Consider the following 19,505-nt stretch of genomic DNA (forward strand, 5'->3'; position numbering starts at 1 on the left):
CATAATGTGGCTGGGAAACTCATAATATATTATTTCGTCTTTCTCAAAGGGGGAGGGGGGGGGTTCTTTAGCGTTTGGATCATGGTGAATAGTCCCGATTTGATATCGTATTGGGCACCGGATATGCTTGAAAGTGTCCTGTAAAAAGGCGTGCATCAGCTGCAGTTGAGTCATCTTTGTCCACATTAGATAGTACTGACCGTTCCGTCGCGAATTCAAAGCAAAACCCAGGCTCGACACCAAACCCACACCCCGCACCCCCCTAGCAGGCAGGATAAGACAACGTGTACCATAAAATCAAACAGGGAACAAGTTGACAATTCTTAATTGGTACCATCCCATCTCACCTTGTTGTTTGCCCTGCTCGACATAGAATCGACGTTGCTGGAAAGCTGAGGTCGGCGTTCAGCTCGGTAATTCTATTTCTCCGGTGGTTAAGCGCCAGGACACTTAGGCCCGACGCACGGTCCACGGATTCCGGTCGCGCTTGCGTCTAAATTTGGAAGCTGATGAGGTCATTGGGCAAGTGTTTTGTTTGTTTGGTTGGTTGGCTTTGTCGCGGGGTGATTTTGACTTGTGTTGATTGGCAGGAAGCTGGATTCCGATGTTGAATTCGTCGGGGACGATTGGAATATTCACTAGGTTATTTACAATTTTAAGAGAAGGTCAGGTAGGGATTTTGCTTATGTGCATGTGTTTTGTGAGGGGCTTCCATGGCGATATTCTTTGTGGTAGTGGTGGTGCACCAGTAAAGAGATACGATAATATATATATATATATCTCTGCAGATATATCCCCCTGCGATACAGCCATAAAATGGAGATGAAAGAGCACATCACGACAACTTCACTTTCTATTCCAAAGAGGACCCGGTTCGGATTAATTAACCATCCCAATAATCGAAAATTAATAAAGCCAGCCCCCACTGCTATGAAAAGGTTGCGATTTTCCATTATTTGTCTTGGTCGTCTGATCAAAACCGCCATCAATAAAGAAATAGATTCAGAAAACAGATGCTTCCCGAACAAAATCAGGAATACACATTACGAGAAAAGATGAAATAATTAAATAGTATGGAATAAATAGTTTGGGATAGCTGTTACTCGTATCGAAAGCAACGGCAGCGGATTCTAGTAGCCAAGCTCAGCTTTCGACTCGGTCGCACGACACAAATTGTTATTGTCGCATTTTCGCGATAAAAGCCCATTTTTACCTCCCACACACAGAATTTGAAAAAACTCATTAACCCCCCTTTTCCACGGTCGGTATTACTACTACAATTTCAAGAGGAGAACTGCGTATGTTTACAGCGCACCTGCGGTTGCATAGATCGAGGTAGTAGAGGTGGAGAAAAGTATCAGTATTGTAGATGAGGACAACGCACAAAGCCATCATCATCGTCGCGATTGGATTCTATCTGTTCGCTATCATTGTACTAGATTGATTTGTCCACAGTGGATTTCTAGGCAAAGAGATGGGAAGTTCTTGTTGGGGTGGGTTTGTACCATGTTTTGATTAAGATAAAAAATGTTGACTGGATGTTATGTGTCTGTTTGACTGGGTGTGATAAGCTGTAGTAAGTTCAACGATGGTAGAGCTGATAAGCGATTTCGATATTTGACTGAAATTTCTGAATCTCGGCGCCCACTCCTTCGTGTAATCGAAAAGATAACCATGTTCTGATCCTTTAGTTTTTGATTCTCTGTGGTTGCGCTGTTATTTTCGGGGACGAACCGCGGAGCCACAAACTTATTTTTCAACGGATGAACTCGATTCTGTGCAGAAATTGGTGCAATTAGCCTTATTGGATAAAAATGAATCAAATAATAAAGAATGAACTCGGCTGTAGCTTCATGTGAGAGTTGAAATTGTCGAGTCGAAGTTTTTTAGGCCAGTCGCAGCTCCATTTAGCGCCTTTCTCTCGTCCTCTCTACGAAACACAAGTCAACTTAAAAAAAATTGATAATTAAGCAATTTAGAAATTAACACCTCATTTATGAGTTTTGCAGTGGAAGACAAGTTCAAGCTCGAAATACGGAGACCTGAATCCGTTGCGTGGCTGAAAGATCAGGGGTTGAATGCGATCAGCCGATGATGGTGGTTTGGTCATGATCTCCAATCACAGACGGAGAGATATTTTCTAAGAATAATATCCATCGCCTTCGCCCGGTGCCGTGGGTATCCCCATGCCTCTCGCGTTTTGCAATGTAGTGGTTGTGTTGAGAGGAGGGAGTTTGAGGGGCCGAAGGCCTCAAATCAGTGTGATTGGCAACAGATCTTGATGTAGCGGCGATAATAAGTGGTTGGAGAATTTGAACATGAAAATGAGACGAATATAGGCACGAATTTAATCCCGAACTACCAAATGAACCGAGAACAGTTGTGTGTTGGAAAAGATCAGAGGTAATGCTTTTGGAGGGGCTGTTTGCGGGAGTCTGGGGAGGTGACGGGAGTGGTAAAGTTTGCTTGGATGATTCGAGGCTGGGAACGCCGAGGAAGGTTTGAGATCAACCACCGCCTTCTCCTTTGCGTTTGCCCTTGGGGAAGACGGGGATCGGATGGCGAAAAAGCATCCACGAGTGGAAAGAGAAAGACAAAATATGGTCATTTGACCATGATTTCGTTCTATTTCGTGGTCAACTCAACTAGTTTTGGCTTACTAGAAGCCATCTTCCCGTGACTTTTTGCTCCTGAGAACAAGAGATCCATCGTAGGCATCGAAAAATGTTTGTTGGCTATGTTGCGAGGTCTTCTTCGCTCTGCAATGGAATGCCAGGGCGCAAGTTGATATTCTCTTACGCCGTAGTTATGTTTGACGCTTGACGGACACAACATCACGGCAACTCGGTAACCCAGTCATTGAGAATCAGCTCAACAATGACCAGCCAATTCCATAGAAGTCATATCTGCTGAGTTCGGCTAGACCAGTTGTCATCCCGTCAGCGGGAACCATAGTCATACCGAGTAGACCACCCAGGATGCTGTGGGTCGGGAAGCATTTATAGAACCTGTCAGTGAGCTCACAGCGGCTGGCGCTCTGCAACAGCCAACGAATACATGTAAGGACCACCAATCAGCAGCTGATGGGAATTATGTAACTGGAGAAGGGAGAGAAACGAAGATGGTTCATAGATTTAAAAAAGGACCGGGTCAGTGCAAGAGGCCGCACTGCGTTGGTAAATAAACCCTTACATCCATCCATAACTATGAGATCGATGGTGTGTTCATGTTCTAGTCAGTTAGATAAGAGATCAGCAGCTCTCTCCAGACCGTGATGCTTCACCCACCAAGCACAGGGGGTCTCTCGAAGCGACAAGAACCTACACAGATAGCCCAAGACCAGCTCCCAGCAGCTGCCAGAAGAATATCAGCAGCCAGAGGGGGACGTGGTGGTGCGAATCAAGGGCAGGCCAGATGGCGGCGGACAGAGGGTGATCTATGCGGTGCTGGGCGAATGTATAAAAGGCGCCCTGCCCCGCTGTCTCGCCCACGCTTTCCCTCGCCCACCCGTCTGTTTTCTCACGTCCTGCACACCAACCACAACAACATCCCACCGCAACCTGCTTCCATTCTCTCGTAGAGCTGATATCCAGTCTCATTGACGCTGATCAACAGATATTCTATTTTATCGATTTGAATCGTCATTCGCAATCCACCGTCGCCATGCCTGCCAAGAAAGCCAGCGCCTCCAAGGCCGCTTCCTCCCACGCTTCCTACAGAGGTCTGTCTTCCACTCCTGATCTTACACCACAACGCCATTCTCTTCTGTTGCCATCAGTATAATTGTGATCGCGTGCCCTTGCTGATTCTAGTTATATAGATATGATCAAGGATGCCATCATCAATGTGAGTCCATCATGTTCGCGCCACGGTCGCTTGTTTTCTCGGCCCCGTGACGCCTAGCTTCTCGAGTGGCCGCCACCACCATGGGAGCTTCTACCCATCGCAAAATTTTGTCGCGCCAATTTGTGTTTGGTTCCTTCTGCTGATTCTACTTCCCCTACAGCTCAAGGAACGCAATGGAAGCAGGTAAGCTTTTCCCTGGCGTTGAATCACTGACCTCGCCGTCGCTGATTTCCCGCTACTCGTTGTTCGCGTTGCTGTTTGTTGACATGTTGGGCTAACGATTTCCCTCTTTCCCCTTCGCATCCACAGTCGCCAGGCTCTTAAGAAATATGTTCAAGCCAACAATAAAATCAATATCACTTCACAGAGCGCGTTCGATACCCAATTCAACCGTGCTGTCAAGACTGGTGTCGAGAAGGGCGATTTCACTCAACCAAAGGGTTCGTCTGTTATATATTCCACTCTCTTTTCGTGTCCTCCTTGTTGCTGTTCTAAAATATCCTTTCCACGTCGCGTCCTATATGATGCCTTCGGGAGAATGATACCCGATATAATTACCTCGCTCGCCTGCCAGCAATAAATCTCTAACTCTATTTACAGGTCCATCTGGTCCCGTGAAACTTGCTAAGAAGGAACCCACCAAACCCGCTGCTAAGAAGGCTACTACTACCGCAAAGCCTGCTGCTCCCAAGAAGGAAAAGCCAGCAGCTAAGAAGGCTGCGACGAAGGCTACTACCAAGAAAGCCGCAGCCCCCAAGAAGACTACTACTACGAAGACGAAGGCGAACGTAGCTAAGCCTCGCAAGGCCCCAGTCGTGCGTTTCTCCCTTATTAATTTCATAAAATACACTCACTGATACTAACTGTCCACAATCGCGATAACAGGCCCCAGCAGTTGTCGACGCACCCAAGGTCACAGCGACGACCAAGTCTGGCCGCGTCACAAAATCTACCGCTAAGGCCACACCAAAAAAGAAGACCACCGGAACCAAGAAGGCCACAAAGAAGGCTACGCCGAAGAAAGCAGCATAGTTTTGTTTTGTTTTCTTTTTTTCCTACAATTTTTGCCTTCTATTCTTTTGATTCCGTGGGTTAAGGGTCTGGCTCTCATGTTTGGCTTTCTCTCTCCCTCCTTTACCCTCCTTCTCCTTCGGTTCCGAATAGTTCTGGGGGGATTTTTTTTAAAACCGAGTATCGTGCACATGAATCACCTTTTTGTAATTTGGTATGAAACGGCGTCGAGGTGGGAAATAAGGAAATGGATGGCTTGCTTTTTCTCAGTTTTAGTCTTGTCTTGTTGAACGCTTTTTTTTGACTTTTCAGTGTGTTTATTCACTTTTTTTATCCATGGTATTCGCGATATCGCGTAAAGTATTTCAAGTTGGGCGATGAGAGTCTTGTGGGAGTGTCCACCTTGGTTATTGTAGTGATATGTGGTTTTGTTCCTCTTTTCAAAGTGTTCTCTACTTAACTTTTATATCATATTTTATTTTACTCTTATTATGTCTCCTGTCGGGCTTCGCTATTTATTATTTTACACTCTCTCGTTCTCTAACCATCCGCCCTAGTTCCTGCTTCTGCTTCTGCTTCTATGCTGGTGTATCTGTATGCTGTTGTGTCTGCGTGCACACCTTTATTCCTACCCTATGGATAGACTAGTCGGCTGTACATAGTTTATATGGTATTGTGTATGTAGGAGATTGGCAGGAAGAACGGTGTGATTGTAGTATAGAGGGGGGCCCCCGGGTTGGTTGTGACGCTGGCAGGGCGAGGCGGGACAAACAAATGCGATTCCATTATTATCTTATCGTTTACTCTACGATATTATCCCCCAAAATACGCTTATTTTCATGATTATTATACGATGAAGGGAGGAGGAAGAAGAGATGTAGGGTATATGGGGGTATTTTTTTGGACGCGTTCTTATTCATTTTTCTTTCGCTGTCGCGTTTGTTGTTTTCGTTGTTGTTTATATTGATTTGATAACTATGAGAAGAGGAAGGAAGTTTTTCTCCCGTTCCCACCGTTCCCCCCTTTTTTTTTAAAAAAAAAAGAGAGAACCCGTTCATTATATCAATGGGATAATTTGTTCTGTTTCTGTCTATCATCGATGTTTCGCCTTCCCGCATACATACACGATATCAAATGCTTTTCTAGATAGGGTAGTTCTGATATTTAGAAAAGTGTGTGTGTGTAGCGAAAATATATTTAATGCACGCACACACTGTCAACTCTCTCTCTCTCTCTCTCTCTCTCTTCCCTTTCCGCCTTTCCGCCTTTCCGCCATTTATTTGTTTTATCCTCTTATATTTTGCCCTTGCATGTACTGTACATCTGGTGTACATATTACATGGGCTCGCGGCTGTACCGTATATATAATTGATGATATATCAACGCCCTTTTTTGTGCGTGGAGGAGGGAAGAGAAAAGGGGAGCTTTGGGGGATATTTTAATTAGGCATCGCCGCCGCTGGCTCTTCATATAGGTTGTAGGATATATATATAAATATATGGAGCGGTGCGGTTGGGCACGAGAGTCATAATGATCGTAAAAATAACTACAAAACTACTGCCCATTTTTGCTCGTCATGTATTCATCACAGTGATAATAGATGGCGGTGAGATAAGCATGCGCATAGTTAGTTACTAGTTACTAGTATTAGCATTATTATTATTGTTATGTATATCAATATCTATTTATATATTCGCCGTGATAACGGCGCACTTTTGGGCGTCCTAGATATGTACGCAATAACTATCCTGTCGGCGGCTTTCTCATTTCTGATCTTTGCAAAACTTTTGCATGGCAGGCAGGACTTCATCTATTATTGTTGTCAGCGGAGAGTTCAATATGGAATAGCTTTTTATTTTTATTTTTATTTTTATTTTTTTTAACTCGTTCTTTCTCATTGTATATGTGTATTTTTTATATCTTCGCTCCTCTTTCTCCCGATTTCTTTCCGCTTTTGGGAAAATATAAATAAACATTTTTCTTTCTTTCTCTGCTTCTTGTTTTTTGAGAATAAAGAAGAGATATCCGAACGTACTCAGCGCAACGAACGTGCCACAATTTTTAGACACGCACGGCCCTGATTCCTCCACGATCTTATCGAAGTTCTCCGGCTTGCAGATACATTTGTAGTCGTCCCTGCGACAGTCCGTGACACGCTCAACGGAATCTTGGCAGGCGAGGGCGCATTTTGGAGTCTGAGGCTTGTTTTGGCTGTATGCGGGCGCGGTGAGAGAGAGAAAGGTGGAGAGAACGAGGAAGACAGAGTTGGGTTTCATGGTTTTGCTTTATATTTCGGTTGTGTTGGTGAGTGGGTTGGATTTGACCCGCGGGATGGAGGAGATTGGAGATGAGGATAGATGAGAGTGAGATGTGGAGATGTAGTGCAGAGTTTGAATCGTTTCTTTGAAGAGGATTCGGAATTGGAAGATTACAAGAGACTCGGAGGGAGGGAAATGCAGATTTTTGTGGATAATTTGTGGTTATATGCCGTCAGGTTCGCGACTAAGTGCTCAGACCCTGATCGGTTTGGAATATCTGGATTTTTGGGGAGTGACGATCAGGCAGCAGATCGTTGAAATAAGAAAAGGTTGATCCGATCATTGGTGGTTTGCACTTTGGAGTAGGGTATCTATCATAAGTGCTTTCCATGGAATATAATCTAGACACAGTACACAGTATTTGATTCACACTTTTGATAGATAAACGCCTATTGCACCCTGGTATCAGTGTATGACAAGATATAGGGGGCGGAAAGCAAGTAGCACGCAGTTGCGTAGTCAATGACGCTACTAGTTTTGTTGAGAAGGCGGCTGAAAAAGGCGAAGAAAAAAGGGAAAGGATTGACAAGCAAACTATTGGAATTTTTGCTTGTTGGATGGCAGGAAAGAAAATTCTATTGCCAATATAAGCTGATTTCACCCAGGAATTGTGGAAGGAAGTTCACAGTAGAGAGTGTCTTGGAGGAATGGGCACTTCGCGAATGGAGGACTGTCATCGATCTAATCCACATGAGGCACATTCACGGTGACCCGTACACAAAGGAACAGCCGCTTCGAGAAACGAAATAAATGTTTCAAGGATGTTGTTTTCTGCCGCAGTTTTCTTCATTATTCTGCTTCGCGGGACGGAATTTTCACCGCTATTATATTTCTATTATTCCTGTAAAAAAAAGCCTGGAAAGAAAAAAAATCGACGAATCACGAAAAAAAAAACCAACCCTTCTGGTGTGGAGATTGCACGTTTCATGAAGGCGTCATCAGTGCAGGGAATGGATGTTTTAACAAAACGAAATAAATAGGCCAAGTTGTGGCAGAGCTGAATGATGCACGTAAACCCATGAAGCAACGGGCCACGGGAAGCAGGCTTTTCTCCAAGAAGAAGAAGAATCTTTGGAGATTTTTTACAGTGTATTTATTTGCTAACCGTTGCGAACTGGAGAATGGTCTGTGATCATCGATGACCCGCGGATTGTTGCAGTTGATAAGATGGGTAGAAGAGTGAGCGAGACAACTGGTCAACTAGCTCCCGACATGGGTTGTTGGATTGGCAATTTCCATTTTTTCTTTTGTCTGAGACAGCGCCACGAGGTGTTCCAAATGCCATTGACATCGGGATCGAAAAAGAGCCGGTTGCGAAGAGGGAATTTTGGTGACTGTGGATTTCACGATGCCCGTTGAAATGGCAGCCATGTGATGGGCCGAAAACGCTAAGAATAAGATATGTTTGCTATCTGCGGTTTTCCATGAGTCCTGACAGAGTCTGCTGGAGAAATTAAGCTTGAATCCATGAGTTGGGAGTCTAATTCGCTTGCACTAACTATTATTATTCCGGACGTGCCCCGGAGCCGGGATTCTCATCTTCCGCTGATTGCGCCACAGCAAGCACATCTCCACATGCTGGTCTAGTTGACCCTGGCACGCCGCGATGAGAGATTACGTCTGGTGGACTTCTAGCGGTACCGGTGCGTATGGAGAGAAAATTGACTTAGCGACATGGCCATTGGCTCGTAGGAAGAGATGAGGAATCGTACTCTCGCGTTTTCGTGGAGGCTCCGTAATTCGTCGTTTGTCTGCAGCAACAAGAGCCAACTGACTGCGCATGCCCACTGATGTGGCTTGTCAGCCGTGATAGGGTTCTGTCGCCCAGCTGGTTCCTCAGTGAGGTGAGTTTCCCCGAAGTTGCTAGTTGGTGGTGCCTTGGTGGCGGCGGGATGTGGCACTGGCAGGCGAAGTCACGAGCGAGGCTATGGGCGGGTAACTGCCACACTGGCATCTGCGCCAACCCTGAACTCCCGTGACTTCCAGCCCAATCCAACTCCAGCGACCATCAAATCCAATTTCAACTTCACCTTCAAACTTGGAATTTGATTCCAATCACCTCTGCCCACCGCAACCAGCGCCGCGGTGACTCTGCTCTGCTCAATTCCGTGTATATCTGCTTGCCGTCCCTAGCCCCCCTCCGTCGCAGCTGGGTCCGGCTTAATGCCCCCGCCTCACATGACAGCCTTTTCTCTTTGCTGTGTCTCTCCTGTTACACGCACCCTTTAATATGCTGATCTCCCATTGTCTTGTTTGCCGCGCCTACTAAGCATAGGAGGTAGGCCGTCCCCTTTGCTTCTTATCACAGACCAGGCCCTCTCAGCCGTGAGCGCATCATAGTGGTTTGCGGGCGGGCGACTTGACGGCCTTATTCTACCCTGTCTTCGCCCTGCACGACCGCAAGTCTCTGCTCCAGGAGTGGCAAGGAAGACCCGCTCGCTATCCCTCAATTCGCCGTTGTTTGTGGCTACTCCACCACCATGCCATCATTCACCAGCGAACCTCAGCTCCTCCACAATCACCATCACCACAACAACAACCTCAACCACCGCCAAGTTGGCTCGTCATCATCTTCGTCCCACGACCATTTGACTCGAAAATCATATGACAAATCCTCCATAAGCAATGCGTTTGTTTGGACCAGTGATGCAAATGGGGAGAATGGCCATGTCGATACCGCCTCTGACCATTTTGTCACCAACTTCAAGGGGGGAAGTCTGCCATCTTTGGGTTCTCTTGGCACCTCAAGATCTGCCATTTACCCTGCCGCTCGAGAGAGCTCCAAGTCGAGGAATGGAAGTACCCTTTCCGTGGCCACGGAACCCGCGAGAGAAAAAAGGAGCGGGAGAATGATATTTTGACTTCAACATCCAATGATGGTCTCATGAATTCTCCCGCGGATCACACTCAGTCGGATTTGGAGTTGAATGGAACTGTGGTAATCCCTCACCCTCAGACGAATGGGATTTCATCAAAACCCAGGTCTACTAGCCCCGAACCACTTGTGAACGGTCATCGGCTCGCCTCCGATAATGCCCCTTCCACTGAATCAATTCCCCCTTCGTCTTTACCACCGAGGTTGGATGGTGCTCTTCTCTCCCGACCCCAAGAAACGCCTTCTCAACCTAGCCATCGCCATTCCTCTCCTAGTGCCCCCATTCGGGCCGACAAAGATATCCCCATACCTCCACTCAGTCCTCGATCACAGCGTCATACCCTTCAAGTTCCTAAATTCCATAATGGCCGGAAGAATAGCCGCGACCTGTCCCCGCTACATGTGGATCCTTCCGAGGATACCGTCTCTAGTGGGGACCGACTTGCTTCCCCGTCGGGATTGCGACGGGCGTCCCTCAGCCTAGCCCGGAGAACTACTCGGTCACTCAATTCAGATCTTCATCCCGACGAGCTTCCTCCAGAAGAAGATGCTGCTCGATGGGCGGAAATGATCAAACAGAGACGAGCTAGCAAGCGAAGGCGAAAAGAAGAAGAGGACGACGATCGTGTTATCGTCGGGACAAAAGTTGATCAGAACCATGTAAATTGGGTTACAGCATACAACATGTTGACCGGAATCCGGTTTACAGTTTCAAGAACCAACGCGAAAATGGACCGCGAGCTTACCGATGCCGATTTTGAAACAAAACACAAATTTTCTTTTGACATGTAAGTTGCTGTGAAGTATTACTTTCTCTCGTTTCGCCTTTATACTCACGTTCGCACCTCTATAGAACTGGTAACGAATTGACGCCCTCCGCCAAATATGATTTCAAATTCAAAGACTATGCACCCTGGGTATTCCGCCGTTTACGTGCGAAATTCAAACTCGATCCCGCAGACTACTTGGTGTCTTTAACGAGCAAGTATATCTTGTCTGAGTTGGGTTCTCCTGGTAAAAGCGGTAGTTTCTTTTACTTCTCTCGAGACTATAAATACATCATCAAAACCATCCATCACGCCGAACATAAACTCCTTCGAAGAATTTTGCGCGACTACTACGAACACATCGAAAAGAACCCAAACACCCTAATTTCCCAGTTTTACGGCCTCCACCGGGTTAAGATGGCCTACGGTCGGAAAATCCACTTTGTGGTGATGAATAATTTGTTTCCGCCTCATCGAGACATACACCAAATGTATGATCTTAAAGGCTCAACCGTTGGACGAGATTTTCGAGAAGACGATCTTGAGACAAACCCTAGAGCAACGTTGAAAGATCTGAATTGGATTCGAAGAAGTCGCCGCCTTGAGTTCGGCCCTATGAAACGTGAAATTTTTGTATCCCAACTTCGGAGGGACGTATCGTTACTTCAGCGTCTAAAGATCATGGATTATTCGCTTTTGGTTGGTATACATGACGTGGAGAAGGGAAACGCTGAAAACGTTCGAGACAAAACTCTTCAAGTTTTCCAACCTGGTGGCGAACGGGGTGATGAACAGCAGCCCAGTCTTCTCATGAGAACACCTTCGAGGCTCGAAAACGCTCGAAAGGCAAGGGAACTCCGAGAAATAATTAAACGCGAAAAGCCGGTGCCGATTCAACAATCAGCGGCCCTGCCAGATGAGATACTAGACGAACGGAAAAATCTCGCCTTTTATTCCGATGATGGTGGCTTTCGAGCTACCCATGAGAATGGCCAACCGGGAGGAGAGATATACTATCTCGGCGTCATTGATTGCTTGACACATGTATGTTTTCTCTTTTTATCTCTGTTGCTTACTTCTATCGAGGAGTATATTTTAGCTAACTATTCTCGCTTAATATAGTATGGCATGGTTAAGAAGGCAGAACACTTCTGGAAAGGGCTTTCGCATAATCGAAATCAAATATCCCCGATACCTCCGCACTCGTATGGGGAGCGATTTCTCAATTTTATCATTGGTATCACCATGTCTAAAGAAGAGGCTGAACGCGAGAGGCAAAGTAAAGAACAAGGCCAAAGATCTATGGATGGTACATCACTTTCTCATACCCACCCACGTTCAGAAATTGACCGGGTCATGGAGAGGGCTGAACGAGATGCGGCAAAAGCAGGCAGAAACCTCGCAACGGATCCGGAACCGAACCCACACATTTTAAGTACCATCCAGGCCACTTCTAGCGATATGCCTGGCATCACCTCCACTCTTCCCGTCGTTGAAGAGGTTGGGGAAGCTGGGAGTACCGGAAGTAAAGGTGGGAGAAATAGCCCTAGCGAAACAAGTTACCAAAGGGAAAAATCGCACGAGTACGAAAGGAACGAAGAAGTGAACGGAGATGGTTGGAACCCAGAGTTTCGCACAGCTACCGGACCATGCGGACCCCCTCCTCGATTGCCCCCCCCGCCCCCTAAACCTGAATCTCCAAAGTCTGTTGGATATGGAACTGGGAAAGCATTGGCACGGGAGGGCAAGGTTGAGGCTATGCGTTCATTAGAATTCAAGAGTCTCCCACCGATACCCCGTGATCTTCCGCGACCGCCTCCGTCGCCATCACCCACTGATCATTCCCGCATTTGATTATGTTTCTCCCTCTCTATTTTTCTTAGTTTCTCTTTCTTGTCTTAATAGAGATTTCATTTAATTTTTTGTCTGCCCGCAGGTCGAACCCTTGTGGGCCTTGTTGTTAGCAAAGCCTCATAATATTCCCACACACACGCACGCACAAGCATTCTCCTTTCCTTTTGTTTTTCCTTGTTGTTTTTTCCCCTTGCCTCTCGTCTATCCATTTTGTTTGGGAGAAATAAGTATGAGTGGTTTTAAAACCTCTTTATTTCCGTCCCTCTTTTTGTTTGTCTGCTATTATCTGCAATACAGCTGACCCGCGACAATCGTGGGCATGTATGTCTAGTGCTCCCTTCACAAATTATCGGATTTTTTCCTTTTTGCTCTTCTTCCCGTTGCTCCCATTTTAACACTATCCACGTTAGGTATTATTGATATCATATGCATGTTCTTCACGGGCCTTGACTGTCATTTAATTTCTTTTGTTTTTATGACCTTTGTGAGAATAAAAGGAATAAGAGGAAAAGAAACTCTTCATTCAAGCATTACCACGATTAAATCCTGCCTTTAGAATGGAAGGAAAGCCCTCGTCAGGAAAATAAATATAGACGTCAGGGGATGCGTTCCGGGAGTCTAATTACGGGATCGACTATTTTTTTCTTCGCTATCCCTCCAACCTTTTTCCTGCCATCCTTTCTCATTTATATTTATTCATCGCTTACACAGGCACATATATCCCCTCCACCTTTACAATGTGCTTTTCTTATAAGTATTCTATGTTTGTGTTTTTGTTTCTGTCACTACTCCCTCCCTGCCTTCCTCTTTTGGATCGTGCATGAAATATATTATCGCGACTGATTTTGTTGATTATTATCATCATCGCCACCATGGAGGACCAGGCAATGGGAATAGGGAGGAAAGGAAGCACTGTGAAAATGGAGAAGGAGACAGGTTTTGATGGGTTCAAGGACCTGATGGGAAAAGTGCAGGCAAAGGAATGGCATGGCATGGCATGGCGTGGCGTGCGTGATCGAAGTTTTCCACGTCTCCTCGCTCGTGTTTGCTTTCTTTTCTTTTCTTTTCTTTTCTTCAACCTTTTTACCTTTTCCTTACCTACCATGTTCAACCATTATTGATTCCCTTTGGCTTGTAGTATTTGTTGGCTAGCCTCTTTCTGTCCTCTTCGTTCATTTTCTTGATCTTTCATTTTATGATTTGTTTTTTCTTATTATTTACAATGGTTTTTTGGGCACCCAGTTCGATTGTTTATGGCTTAGGACTCTTCTACTAACATGCAGTTCCTCATTGTCTTATGGTGTCTTTATTTTTGGTAGTTAGGGGAAGTAGTCATACAGAGATCAGGGAAGCAAGGAAGTAAGAAAAAAGAAAAAAAACCACAATTTTTCCATCTTTGAATGCTTCAATTTGAACCGATAAGCCGCCATTTTATTAACTAGTTCTAAGTATGTGCTCTCATTTTCATCATTTCATCCAGCCTTTGTCAAGGGTTGAGTGTCTCGCATCTCGTTGCATGATATTGAATTGGACTGGGCCATGCTGTGCCTCCCTTCTACTTCTGTTCTGAGACTTACCTGCTCTGTGATGAAATAAATATCCCTACGTAATGCCTTACCCGATCGAGACGTTAAGGAATAACATCATAATTATCCCAACGGAGAGGTGTACCCACACCTTCGTCTATTTCAAACACAGGGAAAGCAAAAGGGCAAGCCGAAAAGCAAGACAGGAAAGGACATGGAATCAACGAGATCCCGAGGTGTAAAACGTGGGACAGAGAATTTCAAGGGAAAAAAATTCACCCCAATTTTCTGCTTTCCTACTATCCTCCGGGATGCCCAATCTGATGATGCGCTCCAGTTTAAATGCCTTTCTCTCTTTCCCTCTCGTCGATTCGTCGACTTGCGTGTCTAGAGCATAGGGTGGGGGCAGTCTTTCGATATATCGCTTCGAATACAGAGCCTATTTATCCCCACAACAAAACAAAACTCGCAACACATCATTTTTACGTGACGTGTGAAGAAATGCGTTGGGTGAGGATAAATTTCAAGACATGGTATCTCGCCTTGTGCTCCACCTTGCGTAGCGAAATCGGGAAGGGATGGAATGTAGGGGGAACGGGATCGAAGAGTAGAAGTGCTCTTTTCATATGGTGTTGAAATCTAATGTGAAGTGGGAAGATGATGGAAAGGGAGAGAAATAAAATCGCCAATTACATTTCTTTGTCACGGGTATATTGGCTCTAAATTAAAGAGTTAGTTGAGTTGTATTCCGTTCTTCGGGCTTATTATGTGAAGGCGTTCGCTGATTTGGGTGTGGAAGAGAGAAGAAATGGGAAACGGGACAAAGGGTTGAACACATATCATGGGGTATCTACAAGCGTAGGTATCTCTACGAGAATATCCCTTTTTTTGGTGGACTCCGAAACGCGTCGATTGGTCGCATGCTTTCTGCCATATTGGATAATACTCTGTCCATGCCCTCAAGATCCAACTCTCCCCTCCTTAGCATAAATTGATCATTTTCAACTGAAGCGTTTGGATTTCCTTGGACGGTGGATTCGGATATAACATGTCCTGATCTCGACGGTTTTGGTGTTAGTATGACGAGTTGATGCTCTGCCGTTATTAAAACATCGGGGATAACGGGTTTGTTGTCCTCTTTATCCACAGTGGAGGAAGTATTTGCCAGTTGAGTGATTCCATTTTGATTTTCCCCCAGGAGATTGAGATTCCCAATTGGAATTGGTTTGCAGCTACTCGAAGAATTGAATGGACCGGTGGGTTTTGTGGTATTTCGCCATAGCGATAGCAAACTGGGAATTCGGATATTCTGAGAACCATGCCATATGAGAATCGATTCATCAGGGAGTCCGTCCTTTGAAATTTTAGCAGTTGTTACCGAAATTCTACCTCTCGTTGATGATGTTGATGGGGTGTTCACAGGAGAACCTTTGAAGAGTGTGTCTTCTCGGACGCGTCTGGTAGACGGGGTCATGGGTGTGAAACTGGATCGGGGATCTGTTATTGGTCCAAATATAAGAGGTTTTGAGGATGATACAGGACCGGATATAAAGCCAGAGACTGTGAAAGATGACAATGAACCACCTCTAGTAGACGAAGCACTTTGGTCATGCGAAGTGCTAGTATGGTCCTTACTCCCAGGGCCTGCTCCCTCGGGGTCCCAGATACCCCACGATCCATCGGATAGAAGAACCATGATGGCCTTTCCACCAAGAACCCATGCTGCATCCACTACGGTTTTCCGTCGGGGGATGCCGACAGGGTTACGGCAAAACTCAGGAGAAAGGGTAATTAACCAAGCCCCATCAGCTTCTTTGAGATCGGTATCACTGGATGACCCACGTGCGTCAATAGTTGGTTTACGAGATGGTGACGTCAAGCATGAATAAATTTTAACACTGCCACTGGCGAATGATACAAGTAGATGAGAGTGGCGGTCTGAGGGATATTGGCAAGGGTTGAATGAAATAGTCTTTGCTGGAGATGGCAGTAGCAGTTGTTGTATTGGGAAAGTAGGTTCGGATGGTAGAATCAAGGAAACCTTGAGCTGGCCGGGCTGGTAAGCGATAGGAATTCGATATATTGAAAGGGTACCAGATCCTTCAGCGGAATGTATAGCTACTAGGAGATCCCAGGCGTCATCGGGTTCAGGATCGGAGAAGCCTTTAGGAGCGCGGTTTCGGCTTTGAGGTTTGAACCTATTACCGCTTTCACCAGGCTTTCGCGCCGTGACAGTCACGGCAACACCAGATGGAGTGGCTTGAATGGACCCAGTGCTGATTGTAAAAGTTTGAAGACCCCACGACGAGCTATCTTCAGGGTTTTTAGGAGGTGTTAGGGGTATTGTGAAGACTCGGATAGAACAGTCGGAGCAAGCCGCTGCAAAGACGGCAGTATTAGAGAATATCTGCGGATACGACTCAAGTGTTGATCGGAGTTGTTCTGAAGAAAATGTTGGGACTGCCAGCCCCAGAACCTTTACCCCAAGTTGTATGTCAATATGGCGCAGTATGTCATGAAACGGTCGCGACGGATCGAGCTCGTCCTCTTCGGATTCGAATTCCACTGATTGAGTATTAAAACCCTTAGCTTCTGGGGCAGGGGTTTCTTCATCTGAGTCGATTATCATAATGACATCCTCGTTTCGCGTTCCGTTGGTTGTTGGTTCTTCTTGCTCGGGTGGCTGTTGCTGTTGTGATTTGAAGGCTCTCCCACCTCTCCACAAGATTCGAATTCCAAGGTCATGGCCATATATTATTAGAGTGGAGTCATTTGAAGATTGTATAGGATACGCTTTCGTATCGTAGACTCGATGTGGCAGCTGGTAACTATTTCTGTCGTTAGTAGGGTTGATCAAGAGGAATTGGAGGGATGTAATCGCTCAGATTTTTGTGAGAGCTACCTCAACTGCCACCCATTCCCTCTCTGTCGGACAACAGGATCGAACGAAAGGCTCGACATCCTTCGTTCCCTTTATTGCCTGTTGGATAACCGGTTAGGTAAAGGGATTCTAGGACAAAGCCTCTGGGAAGATAACTTGGTGAAAAATAACGTTGCGCAGGTTCTGGGCTCAATAGTTAAACGAACGTGATTGCTATCATTTCCACAAAGATTTAGAGGATATCAAGAGTCGGAGAATAGTGACTGTTCGTTTGGTATAGGGTTTTGTGGAATTGTCGTTACGGATTGTATCTCTGAGCTGTTGTTGAAATGAACAGGAAGTTCGCCACCATTTTTTGAGAAGTCGCGCTTCGCGTCTAAATAACAGCCGCACCGATATTTACAGCTATGAGCACAACAGCCAGCCATTCGCAACGTCCAACTCGGAATTTCTCACTTCCGCATCCTTTTTCAGTTGACGTGAGAATGGGCATATTTCAATTACTGTTCTCACTGGCCGGAGATCCTTCGGGGGAAATTTTACCTGTCCGCCTTCGGTAATGGCCTCAGTCCGCTCGCTGGGTCTCCACGAGCCCACCGGCATACCATTCCTGGTGGCGGAGTCGAGACTGCCGGCAAACCCCTCCGATGACCTATTTGTTTGGAAAACTTGCAATTTCGATAACGGGACTGGAGATCTACTGGAGGAGGAGATAATATTCACGAATAACTGCGTTGTTTGGTCCCGAGGCGGGGTAGTTACAAGATCATTCAGTTTTCATATCGAGAAGGAGGAAATAATTGACGCATTATTTGCAACGTTCCCGGCAAGCTCTACCAAGCGAGATAGCAGAAGGGATTTTGGGAAGAATCAAACTACCCCAAACCCATCCCGAGCTGCAGTTACTATAAAGGATGATGGCTTACAAACCGGGTTAAGAGGGAAGAAGTGTCGACAGGGAAGAAGTAAAGCGACATCGGAATGCGGAGCTATTCCCACACTTGCTGTTGGCGATGGAAATGGAGAAAATATTTTACCTAGGGCACTGGTTGTGGTTTTGAAATCTCAAGCTCACATATTTTTTGTCAATGGTGACTTTCATGTTGTCCCTTTGCCATTCGAAGTCGATGCCGTTTGGCCTACACCACGAGGCCTGCTGCTTCAAAGAAAGGCTGCAGGGGAGCGGGAGAAGCTGTTGCCAGCGCCTCCGCCGAACTCCTTCGTTTCTTCGCAAAACAAACATCAGAATTCATTCACCCTTTCAGGAGGGAGCAGTGCTCGACCCTCTCTTACACTATCTCTCGCTCAGTCGTCGAAGTGGATTCCGAAAGTAGACGATAATGCTTTTCTTCCTCGAGTGTTTTGTCTCATGGACCCTCATTCTGAGATGGGATTGGTCGTTGCTAGCAATCCTTCGCTGTCCACCCAAGACAAGGGCGGAAGCTTTGATGCGCTTGATCCAACTGAAGAAGTACTATATGTCTCCGCGCAAGATGAGGCCTCGAATGGGAATTCCAAAGCTCCTGATAAACATCCTTTATTGCTCGTTGTGACATGGAATGAAAAGTCTGGAATGTACACCATCTGGACTGCTCGCTACAGAGACAAAGATTCAGCGCTTACTCACTCCAAAAAACGAGTGTCGACTACGGGTGGGACATATTCGAAGAGACGAAGTTCCCACTTTGATATGACGGGTGCTACTACACCGGTTGGTCGGGGACCATCTGGGCTTCGCGAAAGTTTTGGTGGATTAAATCATGGCCGATCTGTTTCGGACTTGCTCAGATCAAACACAAAGCATAAAACTGACGAAGATGAGGATTTGGCATCCCAACTAGGCCATGAGTTTGACGATATTGGCGTTTCTACGAGGGCGTCTCGAAGAGTGAGCTCGTTGCTAGCACGCGCAGATCTTGCTGCGAATAACGATAGAACAACTTTTTCAGACCTTGTCACTGGCAACCAGAATGCTTCGTCATTCTATGGAGGGAGACGTGGAGAATCGTTCGGCGGTCAAAACGCTCGTGCAAGCTTCGGGTACCATCAGAGAAACTCATTAACTCATGGGAGCACTTCAGTATATAGCAACGGCAGCAGTTTTCTCGATGCCCCGGTTGATAGATTCTTAGAAAGCCTAAATAATGGGGGTGATTTTGAAGGATTCGATAGCATGGGCCTTAGAGAAACTATATCTGGCCTACCAAGGGAGATGATACTTGTAAAAGTGGATAGCTTTTCGCTTGGATTGTCAACTGCTCGAAGCGTCCCAAATTTTCTTCGACCCCAGAAATTCGAGGTGTTTACGATCTCTTCATACCAGGAAGCGTCCCTAGAGTCACCTGAATCGATTTCAATTGCTGTTTGCATACTTGACAAGAATTCAAAGAACTTGTCAGTTGTAAGCCTACTTGCGACTCACCCTAG

General features: G+C 46.0%; 6 protein-coding genes across 6 annotated transcripts in view; 3 read left to right on the forward strand and 3 right to left on the reverse strand.

The window, feature by feature from the left end:
* Window positions 1-2,084: 2,084 nt before the first annotated feature.
* HCBG_07744 (uncharacterized protein) lies at window positions 2,085-2,860 on the reverse strand (the record flags this gene model as incomplete). The annotated part of the gene is made up of 3 exons (XM_045434793.1): window positions 2,085-2,481; window positions 2,661-2,759; window positions 2,829-2,860. The coding sequence occupies 3 exons, from the start codon at window positions 2,858-2,860 to the stop codon at window positions 2,085-2,087; spliced, it is 528 nt and encodes a 175-aa protein (XP_045284099.1).
* Window positions 2,861-3,506: 646 nt separating this feature from the next.
* Window positions 3,507-5,353, forward strand: HCBG_07745 (histone H1; the record flags this gene model as incomplete). The annotated part of the gene is made up of 6 exons (XM_045434794.1): window positions 3,507-3,721; window positions 3,821-3,846; window positions 4,007-4,029; window positions 4,156-4,286; window positions 4,447-4,661; window positions 4,732-5,353. The coding sequence occupies 6 exons, from the start codon at window positions 3,664-3,666 to the stop codon at window positions 4,876-4,878; spliced, it is 600 nt and encodes a 199-aa protein (XP_045284100.1).
* Window positions 5,354-6,620: 1,267 nt separating this feature from the next.
* On the reverse strand, window positions 6,621-7,133 carry HCBG_07746 (uncharacterized protein; the record flags this gene model as incomplete). The annotated part of the gene is made up of 2 exons (XM_045434795.1): window positions 6,621-6,667; window positions 6,893-7,133. 2 exons carry the CDS (start codon window positions 7,131-7,133, stop codon window positions 6,621-6,623), a joined length of 288 nt encoding a protein of 95 aa, XP_045284101.1.
* Window positions 7,134-9,655: 2,522 nt separating this feature from the next.
* Window positions 9,656-13,039, forward strand: HCBG_07747 (phosphatidylinositol-4-phosphate 5-kinase its3; the record flags this gene model as incomplete). Its single annotated transcript, XM_045434796.1, has 4 exons — window positions 9,656-9,818; window positions 9,884-10,838; window positions 10,904-11,861; window positions 11,940-13,039. The coding sequence occupies 4 exons, from the start codon at window positions 9,656-9,658 to the stop codon at window positions 12,669-12,671; spliced, it is 2,808 nt and encodes a 935-aa protein (XP_045284102.1).
* A 1,829-nt stretch (window positions 13,040-14,868) lies between these two features.
* HCBG_07748 (uncharacterized protein) lies at window positions 14,869-17,358 on the reverse strand (the record flags this gene model as incomplete). Its single annotated transcript, XM_045434797.1, has 2 exons — window positions 14,869-17,025; window positions 17,100-17,358. The coding sequence occupies 2 exons, from the start codon at window positions 17,156-17,158 to the stop codon at window positions 15,066-15,068; spliced, it is 2,019 nt and encodes a 672-aa protein (XP_045284103.1).
* Window positions 17,359-17,637: 279 nt separating this feature from the next.
* Window positions 17,638-19,505, forward strand: part of HCBG_07749 (uncharacterized protein) — a gene marked incomplete at both ends in the record, with an annotated part of 3,462 nt that continues 1,594 nt past the window's right edge. Inside the window, one exon of the mRNA XM_045434798.1 lies at window positions 17,638-19,472. Coding sequence (XP_045284104.1) covers window positions 17,638-19,472 — 1,835 coding nt within the window. The remainder of the gene's footprint in view (window positions 19,473-19,505) is intronic.

The sequence above is a fragment of the Histoplasma capsulatum genome (assembly GCF_000150115.1).
Source record: "Histoplasma capsulatum G186AR genomic scaffold supercont2.14, whole genome shotgun sequence".
NCBI classification, from domain to species: Eukaryota; Fungi; Ascomycota; class Eurotiomycetes; order Onygenales; family Ajellomycetaceae; genus Histoplasma; species Histoplasma capsulatum.